Raw genomic sequence first — 10,583 nt, 5'->3', positions numbered from 1 at the left:
CATTAAGTACAATATCCAAATTTAGAAACATGTCACATTTTCACCAAACATAGGCCATGTGCCAAATTGTATAATGTTTTCCATCTCTGCCTAGAGGGATTTCATTACCTTGATTATATAAGACACCGAAGCCCAGCATTGAGCCATTGAATTATCATAAGCCAACTTAAACACAATCTATCTTAGCAGACCCACCAACCAGGAGGAGTCCCGCTCTCCATCTTTGCTATTGTTTACTTCGTAGCACCAGGTGTTTACATGAAAGCCACACTCTCTTAACAGCCTTCTTGTTTTACCACTACATACGTTTGGGTATTGAATGTCAAGAATTATTTGAGTGAACTAAGAATGCAGCAAGGTTTTGTACTCTTCCAGGTGATCTCATGTTTCTTGCTGTTTTAACTTTTGCTGAAACATACATAGACAATCTCTGTCTAGGTGAATGTGATGTGGTTTGGAGACTGGCAATGTATTCCATATGTGTTATAAAAGTAAAAATCTCTCTAACATCTGGTGCTGCAGCCTGGCGCAGGGTCTACATCTTCATAATAGCAGACCACATAATCAAAGTAAAACAATTTCAGTAAGCCATGTTTAAAATGACACAACCTTATACTGTAGCTCATAAACACAGGGCATTTTACAGCAACACTTAACCCATGAGTTGTGTGGACTAATAATATGGCACCAATAACACCCAGTGGAATAAATGTATTTTGCTCTACATGAGTCCAGTTGCAAACTGAGGCATATAAAGGTTTCTGGGGGGAAAAAAATTGGGGCATGTTACATTGGATATCAGTAGTGTGTTTCATATGCTGTACCATACACGCTCTCAGAGATACTGTGCTACCATATGTACCTGTACTGTGGGGAAACAGCTGATCTGCAGGGTCCTAAAGGGACATTCACATGGAGTAATGTGACGCTGATTCTGGCACGATAACTCACATAAGAATCAGCGCTGCAAAACAGAATCCCATTGAGTTCAATGGGTTCCGTTTCATGCGCAGTACACATTAAAATCAATGGGAGGCTTTATTACCCATTGATTTCAATGTGTACCGCACGTAAAATGGAACCCATTGAACTCAATGGGATTCTGTTTTGCAGCGCTGATTCTTACGCGAGTTATCGTGCCAGAATCAGCACTGCGTTACTCCGTGTGAATGCCGTCTAAGAGATGTAAGAGATCAGTGGGGGTCCAACAACTGTTTGAAGATAACGTAGTGCTTTTGCAGCTCTGTGGTCCCTTCACTAAACACCTTATCTGTTTTTATAATCTTCATGCGATATTATAGTAGTGCATGGTTCCTATAAAAAAAAAAAAATGACGTGATGTGAACAGTGAAGGGGCCCCACACAGTATAATATGCTCCCATAGAGCCGGTACTATTATTATACTCTGGGGTCTCCTTACACACATTGTGCTCCTTCCCCATAAGGTTTTAATCAACCTTTGGGGTGGTAAAATGTTTTTTTTTTTTTTTTTTTGCCAATTTCTCCCGTAACCAGGGCTGATACATTACCCCACCACCACCACCATACTTCACAGCTATTGTATTTCAGCTATTGTACAAAGAACTCTAGAGCTACGGTTCCAGAATGTGGGGCCTCAGCCTAAGGCCACACACAGGCGGCTGCAGCAAAATAGCGCTGCGGAAAAAACTGCAGCGGCAACTCATGGTTTTTCCTGCAGCTATTTTCACAGACTTTCTGCTTCTATTATACTTACGGGGAAACCAGAATTTCCATAGGTATAATTGACATGCTACGATTTCCAAAACTGCAATGGTTTTGGGAAAACTCAGTGTTTCCGCTGCACGTATATTTTTCTGCAGTGTGTGGATTGATTCGTTAGACATGACAACAGTGAAGAAGTTTTGGGTTGGAGTGGCAGCTCCATTCAATATCTAAAGGACTGGCAAGGGATAAGTGATGTATTCCGCTTTAATAACAATACAGAATTTATATATATATATATGTATATGTTTTCTTGGTTAAATGAAGTGTCTGAAACTTTACAGTATGTTTAGTTGGTGATGCTAAATTACTTGTTCCCACATTACAAGATTAACAATTTAATAGAAGGATGTGGCAGGGGAGTGAGCCACAACTATTTCATTTAGGCATACATGATTCTTGTGTTCGTAGAATGCACTTTGCTAATAAAACTTACTCTGAACTAGGGCTGGGTGATCATGACCGATTAATTGGACATTTTACCTCAATTATGATTAAAGGGATCCTATCATTACGCGAGCTCTTGTAGTAAGCGGCCACAAAAAAATGGCAGAGCCGATTGCACATGCGTAGAAGACTGAAAGCCAGGCCGGAACATGACGCGTAGAGGCCGGTTCCTGAAGAAGATGGAGACGGTGCTGGAGAGTTCTATCACAGCACTGCGGACGCCCCCCAGTGCTGTTTGAGTGCTGGGGCCCGCCCCCAGTGCTGCAAGAGAACTAATTTGCATAAAGACAGAAAATGGAATATCTACCAAACGGTGGTGCGGAGAAGACATCTAAAGGTAGGAGAAGAATAGCCTTTCGTAAAGAGGGCCTTTCATTGATTTGGGCACAGACAGTTCTATATACTGCTGGAAAGCGGACAGTGCGCTGAATTCAGCGCACTGTCGGCTTTCTCGATCTGTGCCCCGGGTACAGTCTGTCAGGTACGTCCTTCTTCAAAGCTGCACCTATCGGGCTGTACAGTGCGAGCGGGGAGGAACGCCCCCTCCCCTCCTGATAATGCTGGATGAGCACTGTGAGCAGAGGGTGGGGTCGTTCCTCCCCGCTCACACTGTACAGCATGATAGGCGCTGCTTTGAAGAAGAAGAACGTACCTGACAGACTCACTCACCTCCCCTGGGCTCAAATGGTGCTCCTGGTCTTCCTTAGGCCAACTGAATGACGTCACGGACCGCTGAGGCCTGTACCTCAGTGGTACGTGGCGTTGGGATACGAATATGACCAACATTGCAACGCCTACGTCTTTGCACCACAATGTCACATGACCAGTGAGGTCTAATCACAGCAATAAAAAGTGACTAAATGTTTCACAAATGAAAGTGTTTTTCAAAATACACAAACGTACCTCTAATTCTGCACAAGATTCCAAAAATGCTCAATTTAATCTTCATTATTATGCTCTTGCTAGGATAACCAACGTGAAATACTTCAGTTCATATACCGTATATACTAGAGTATAAGCCAAATTTTTAAGCACAGGTTTTGTGCAAAAAAAAAAAAAAAAAAAATTATTTTTTTTTTGGAGTTGGGAGGGGGGTGTCAATGACCAGCCGCAATAGTAATGTATAAAATCTTCCATAACATAGTGGAAAAAAAAGCTTTAAAAAAATATAAGAAAAAAATAAATAAATAAAAGTTCTAAATCCCTCTTTTCCCTAAAATACATATTACAGTTGAAAATTACTATGAAACACATACACATTAGGTGTCTGAAAGTGCCCGATCTACTGAATATAGGATCTGCAGTGCTCCTCTTCTGTCAGGAAGGGGCTAATAGGAGCACTGCAGATACCCTGTATTCAGGCAGGTGAATTACACGTGGGGGGAAAAAAACCCAGTCCTCAAGCTCAGAGAAGGGGCAGACAGACAACCAAAACACCCCCTCCTCTTTCCCAGGACCCAGCAACTACTACATTTCCCCCCTAGGCTTATACTCGAGTCAATAAGTTTTTTTGTGGTAAAATTAGAGGGGTCAGCTTATACTCGAGTATATACGTTAATTCCTCTTACATACATTGCATCTATTTAAAACTGCTGACACTGTATTACTAGTAGTAAGAGTGGTATGCAGCACTAATTATTTGCCATCATCTCTGCTATTCTTTTGCTCACTGACACTGCATTATTTGCTGCCCAGTATATGAATTGCAATCTTTCCAGAGACATAGAGGAGTGAGTGCCAGGTAGTAGTGAAGAGAATAGGCCTGCAATGTGTGAGGTTTCAGACTAATCTTACTGAGTGTTAACCATTTACACAAGTTATGAAGACTGGAACACGCCTTTCAATGACAAGCAACAAACTTTAATAGTAAAAATAGGTTTTATTTGTGCATTTGTAGGGGGTATACGGTGTTGGGAAAAAAGAATAGAAAAAAAATAAATTACTGCCTTTAATTTACACTATGTTCACATCTATGCTGGGAAAACCATACACGTGGCCTGCTGAAGGGGCAGAAGAACAGAAAACAAAAGCAGCTGACATTAAGGCTAAGGCCCCAAGGACCGGAACCGCCACGCTGAAGCACTTCAGGAACAGCCGAGGCGTGAACGCATTGTGGTTCTTCCCGCAGCGCTTTGAACAGAAAGTTCACAGAGTTTTCCTCCGCGGACTTTCTGTTTCAATTATATCTATGGGAAAGCCGCCAGCGTTTCCGTCGATATAATTGACATGCTGCGATTATCAAAACCGCAATGGTTTTGGAAATCACAGTGTGTCCGCGTTGCAATTTTTTCCGCAAAGTGGGCATGGGTTTCGCATGAATCCCATCTACTTTTCAAGTACTGTACAATGCCAGATCGCGGTGTTTCCGGGCCATGGGACCCCGGCCTAATGGAGCTCTAGAGACCACATTGACTTATTTACCCCCTTCTTACTGAAAACCTCCAAGGAAAACAGTCGGCTTGCAATATGTTTTCATCTGACAATTTCTGACGCACACTACAAGCCTACTAAATGCAGATGTGAACATAGCTTTACAAATAGACACAACTAAGAATACTACTACTAATAATAGAAGTATCAATACTAATAATTTTATTTACATCGTTTTTGGTCCTTTTAGTATAGAACAAGCAAATTTGGAGCTGGACCTTATAACCTCCAGTACCAAGATGTCATAAGCATAAATAATACCCCATATCTGTATGCCACTTGGCATCCAAGTATAAAGGGTGTCACTAACTAGAACATGGAAACACTGCAATCTGGCATTGTACACTGTTCTTTCTTGTATGAAAAAAGCAAGAATAGAAAAATAGCCGTTTCATTTTGTGTTGTGTTTAACAGCTGAACAAGCAGGGTGCTCATTTTACTCGGGCAAATTAACTACAAAAAAGCAATAACTTGAAAAAAAAAAAAAAAAAAAAAAAAAAAAACACCAAAAGGTACAAAATCCTATAACATACACAAGGCAATGCTGTAATAGATAATAAGATATCCATTATGGCTTATGCAAGAATCAGAAGCTAACATTGTATTATGCTTCTGCATTAAAGGTGTCACCCTCTTGACTTCTTTAAGACAACCTACAAAAGAAACAAAAATATTAGCGTTATATTAGAAAACATCCATTTCATCTCATACTTTTCTAAACCTGTGGCTTGTAAACATTAAACAGCACACAGATAGAATCCATGTGCTGTTTGAGATTATCACAGACCCATAATATGGAGAACCATAAAAAAAGGGACCAAAGACCATAGAGCAAGATTCTGGTGTTCTCCATAGACCACAGGCCTATGGAATAAGAATGGACGTCCGCAGGAATCCATTAAAATCCATGGCCAAACTTGAGCAAGATGATAGCTCACACCAGAAAGTATGGCTCCGATGGCACTTCTACTACTACTCAGCCACAAACTACACTGTTTGCATAACTTCCATTTACTTTTACGGCAATTATAGAAACTGTGTAGAATGGTTGCACGTGGCTATTTCTTGGCAAGTGGCTGAAGAAAAGGGTTTGGGTTAGTCAACTAATTTTTTTTTTTCTTTCTGTGACACATAGGGCTTAATTATTTTTTTTTTATTTCTGCATGTTTTGGTTTTTTTTACATCCAGGAAAATATGAACAAGAGTACGGAAAATGGGTGTTATTCATTTTCTTTTTTAAATAGCACAAGTACTTCCACTAAAAAACTTTTTAAAAGGGGCTCTATCAGCAAAATCATGCTGCTAGAGCCCCGCATATGCGTGAATAGCCTTTAAAAAGGCTATTCAGGCACTGTAAATGTTATATTAAACTACCCCCCAGTTTTAAACTAATACCCTAAAAAAATGTGATCTACTTACCGAACGTGCACGATGGGCGGGCATTCAGGGTGTGTCTTCATCTTCATCCCCGCCTCTTCTTCCTCCGATGTCCTCTGGTCCCGTCCTCCGGCGCTCGCGAACGGTCATTGAGGAAAAAAAAAAATAGCCTGGGCGCATGCGCAGTAGCCGTAGTAGCAGCCGCATGCTACTGCGCATGCGCCCAGGCCATTTTTTTTATATCAGTGTCCGCTCGCGAGCGCCGGAGGAAGACAGGGCCGGAGGACATCGGAGGAAGAAGAAGTGTGGACGAAGATGAAGACACACCCTGAATGTCCACCCAGCGTGCACGATCTGTAAGTAGATCATATTCTTTTTTAGGTTATTATTTTAAAACGGGGAGGGGGGGGTAGTTTAATATAACATTTACGGTGCCTGAATAGCCTTTTTAAAGGCTATTTACGCATATGTGGGGCTCTATCAGCAAGATTTTGCTGATAGAGCCCCTTTAAGGCTGAGGCCCCATGTTGCGCAAACGCAGCTTATTTTGTTGCAGATTTTGCCGTGGTTTTTTTTTTTTTGAGCCAAAGCCCAGAATGGCTACAAAAATAATGGTAAATATATAGAAAGCTGTTATACTTCTACCTTCTGCTCAATCATTTCTTGGCTTTGGCTAAAAAAAAAAAACTCAGCAAAATCCGCAACAACAAAAAAAGCTGCATTTGTGCAACATGGGGCCTTAGCCTAAAATAGTTTTCACTCTCTCTTACACTAATCTTCATTTTGTATTGTGTCGTTGGGAGTGGGTTCGGAACCTGTGATGTGGGCATTGTATTAGCATTTTTTTAATTTTACAGCTCCTATAGCTGTGTAAACAGCAATTGGAAGGCAGTGATAGTAATAAACCGTCCCTGCCTTCTCTAGATGAGATCGGGCTGTGGAAAGCCGGCTCCCAGATCGTGCAGCTTCTTAAAACTGTAAGGACGTAGGACTACATCTTTGCAGGACTGGTCACTTACTATATACACCCGGGTTAACCAGTTAAGGAAGTTTTTGGCTGTCATTAAAGGGATTCTACCATTGAAATGAAGTTTTTCGCGATCACACATCGGAATAGTCTTTAGAAAGGCTATTCCTCTCTTACCTTTAGACGTGGTCTCCGCCGCGCCGTTCCTTAGAAATACTGGTTTTTACCGGTATGCAAATTAGTTCTCTCGCAGCAATGGGGGTGGGCCCCAGCGCTGAAAAAGCGATTGGGCGTCCCCACTGCTGCTCGAAAACACGCTCCAGCGACGCCTCTATGTTCGGCTGGATCCTCCCCTTTGTCGTCTTCCTTTGAATCACCTCTGATGCCTGCGCAGTTAGTTCTGCCAGTGAGACACCAGCAGAGCCGAGTGTGTATGCCGGCCAGTGGCCATTTTTGGGAGGCCGCTCTTGTAGTTCAATACAGGAGCGGCCTCCCAAAAACGGCCACCGGCCGGCATGCACACTCGGCTCTGCTGTTGTCCCACTGGCAGAGCCAACTGCGCAGGCGTTAGAAATGATGCAAAGGAAGACGACAAAAGAAGGGGAGGATCCAACCGAAGATAGAGGCGTCGCTGGAGCGTATTTTCGAGCAGCAGTGGGGACGCCACCATTGCATTTTCAGCACTGGAGCCCGCCCCCATCGCGCAGCGGAGACCACGTCTAAAGGTAAGAGCTGAATAGCCTTTCTAAAGGCTATTCCGACGTGTGATCACCAAAAAAAATTCATTTCAAGAGTAGAATCCCTTTAAGGTGTTAACCACCACTAAGTGAAGGGGGACTGACATGGTCCATCACACTACATAATGGGGCACTCATGGAAGCCTCAGAGAAAGTCTAGTTTTGTTCTTACACTTATGCAGATCCCTCAGCCATAAACAGCATATTAGGATTTAGGTTAGTAGTCATGTACGGCTAGCACACTGCCATGGCATCCTGAGTTGTGACTGAGCCCCTACTTTCTCTCAGGTGCAGCCATTGGCTTTACACTGTGTGTACCTTGGCTACGGCTCTGATGTGTGCAGGCTTTATCACAGGGCACCTGTCCTCTACAGCTTTTAGGCGGGCTTCTGTCGCCAACCTCTGAAGAAAGAGCACGCAGTTCAAATAAATCTAAGGAAGAAGAAAGCTGCCATTAGAAATGCCCGCGGCTCTGTATATACACAGGCACCGCCACTTTCTAATCCTCACCAGCAGGTCCACGTTGGCGTCTAACCGCAGCTCGGGGACGCGCTTTTTAATGGCGGCTCTGACGGTGGCCCGGGGCACAGAGCGCACCATAGTGACAGCCGGCGGAGGGGTTCAACAGCACCCCCCAAATTCTGCCCGTGCTACTTCCTAGCGGGCTCAGGGACCTCCGGTGACGTCACGGTCATGTGATCAGACGGTCACGTGATGGGCGGAGAAACGGGATTGTACGGGAAAGGAAACTGCTGTGAGGTGTTAGTGAGGGAACTGGGGGGGATGGGGTGCATCCTGTGTGCGGATAGAGGGGGCATGGGGGCGCAGGCTGTGAGGGAAATGGGGTGTAGGCATTGTGGAGATGGGATGTAGGCTCGTATTAGATAGAGTGTAAATGGCCGTGTAAGATGTGTGCAGACTAGAGGAAAGATGGGGGTGCGGGCCGTGTACAACATAGGAAGAAATAGGTCTCAGGCTGGATGGAAAATAGAGGAGAGATGGGAGTAAATGATGTATCCAAAATAAAGGAGAGATGAGGGTGCGGGCTTGTACTAAATAGAGGAGAGATGGGGGTGAGGGCTTGTACTAAATAGAGGAGAGATGGGGGTGAGGGCTTGTACTAAATAGAGGAGAGATGAGGGTGCGGGCTTGTACTAAATAGAGGAGAGATGGGGGTGCGGGCTTGTACTAAATAGAGGAGAGATGGGGGTGCGGGCTTGTACTAAATAGAGGAGAGATGGGGGTGCGGGCTTGTACTAAATAGAGGAGAGATGGGGGTGCGGGCTTGTACTAAATAGAGGAGAGATGGGGGTGAGGGCTTGTACTAAATAGAGGAGAGATGGGGGTGCGGGCTTGTACTAAATAGAGGAGAGATGAGGGTGCGGGCTTGTACTAAATAGAGGAGAGATGGGGGTGCGGGCTTGTACTAAATAGAGGAGAGATGGGGGTGCGGGCTTGTACTAAATAGAGGAGAGATGGGGGTGAGGGCTTGTACTAAATAGAGGAGAGATGAGGGTGCGGGCTTGTACTAAATAGAGGAGAGATGGGGGTGAGGGCTTGTACTAAATAGAGGAGAGATGGGGGTGCGGGCTTGTACTAAATAGAGGAGAGATGGGGGTGAGGGCTTGTACTAAATAGAGGAGAGATGGGGGTGAGGGCTTGTACTAAATAGAGGAGAGATGGGGGTGCGGGCTTGTACTAAATAGAGGAGAGATGGGGGTGAGGGCTTGTACTAAATAGAGGAGAGATGGGGGTGAGGGCTTGTACTAAATAGAGGAGAGATGGGGGTGCGGGCTTGTACTAAATAGAGGAGAGATGGGGGTGCGGGCTTGTACTAAATAGAGGAGAGATGGGGGTGCGGGCTTGTACTAAATAGAGGAGAGATGGGGGTGCGGGCTTGTACTGAATAGAGGAAAGATGGGGGTGCGGGCTTGTACTGAATAGAGGAGAGATGGGGGTGAGGGCTTGTACTAAATAGAGGAGAGATGGGGGTGCGGGCTTGTACTAAATAGAGGAGAGATGGGGGTGAGGGCTTGTACTAAATAGAGGAGAGATGGGGGTGCGGGCTTGTACTGAATAGAGGAGAGATGGGGGTGCGGGCTTGTACTAAATAGAGGAGAGATGGGGGTGCGGGCTTGTACTAAATAGAGGAGCGATGGGGGTGCGGGCTTGTACTAAATAGAGGAGAGATGGGGGTGAGGGCTTGTACTGAATAGAGGAAAGATGGGGGTGCGGGCTTGTACTAAATAGAGGAGAGATGGGGGTGAGGGCTTGTACTAAATAGAGGAGAGATGGGGGTGCGGGCTTGTACTGAATAGAGGAGAGATGGGGGTGCGGGCTTGTACTAAATAGAGGAGAGATGGGGGTGCGGGCTTGGACTAAATAGAGGAGAGATGGGGGTGCGGGCTTGTACTAAATAGAGGAGAGATGGGGGTGCGGGCTTGTACTGAATAGAGGAGAGATGGGGGTGCGGGCTTGTACTGAATAGAGGAGAGATGGGGGTGAGGGCTTGTACTAAATAGAGGAGAGATGGGGGTGCGGGCTTGTACTAAATAGAGGAGAGATGGGGGTGAGGGCTTGTACTAAATAGAGGAGAGATGGGGGTGCGGGCTTGTACTGAATAGAGGAGAGATGGGGGTGCGGGCTTGTACTAAATAGAGGAGAGATGGGGTGCGGGCTTGTACTAAATAGAGGAGAGATGGGGGTGCGGGCTTGTACTAAATAGAGGAGAGATGGGGTGCGGGCTTGTACTAAATAGAGGAGAGATGGGGGTGCGGGCTTGTACTGAATCAAATACTGGGGAGAAGGGAAAAGGAATTGCTTATACTCAGCCTATACGTTCTCCTGATGCCTGTAGTTCCTCAAATGCCTCCTTGGAGGAT

General features: G+C 44.9%; 1 protein-coding gene across 1 annotated transcript; it reads right to left on the bottom strand.

The window, feature by feature from the left end:
* Window positions 1-4,088: 4,088 nt before the first annotated feature.
* CENPW (centromere protein W) lies at window positions 4,089-8,380 on the bottom strand. The gene is made up of 3 exons (XM_075266634.1): window positions 8,212-8,380; window positions 8,020-8,133; window positions 4,089-5,273 (listed from the first exon to the last, which is right to left on the bottom strand). Exons 1-3 carry the CDS (start codon window positions 8,299-8,301, stop codon window positions 5,247-5,249), a joined length of 231 nt encoding a protein of 76 aa, XP_075122735.1. The 5' UTR covers window positions 8,302-8,380; the 3' UTR covers window positions 4,089-5,246.
* Window positions 8,381-10,583: the final 2,203 nt, after the last annotated feature.

The sequence above is a fragment of the Leptodactylus fuscus genome, chromosome 3 (assembly GCF_031893055.1).
Source record: "Leptodactylus fuscus isolate aLepFus1 chromosome 3, aLepFus1.hap2, whole genome shotgun sequence".
Classification (NCBI taxonomy): domain Eukaryota; kingdom Metazoa; phylum Chordata; class Amphibia; order Anura; family Leptodactylidae; genus Leptodactylus; species Leptodactylus fuscus.
This window is presented reverse-complemented; position numbering and strand designations above follow the sequence as displayed.

What these genes read in the sequence shown, in the direction of transcription:
- CENPW (XM_075266634.1), bottom strand. Translation starts at nt 8,301, where the DNA reads ATGGTGCGCTCTGTGCCCCGGGCCACCGTCAGAGCCGCCATTAAAAAG. An exon ending in ACGCCAACGTGGACCTGCTG is followed by an intron (nt 8,134 to 8,211) that starts GTGAGGATTAGA and finishes CTTCTTCCTTAG; the next exon opens with ATTTATTTGAACTGCGTGCT. An exon ending in ACATCAGAGCCGTAGCCAAG is followed by an intron (nt 5,274 to 8,019) that starts GTACACACAGTG and finishes TTTCTTTTGTAG; the next exon opens with GTTGTCTTAAAGAAGTCAAG.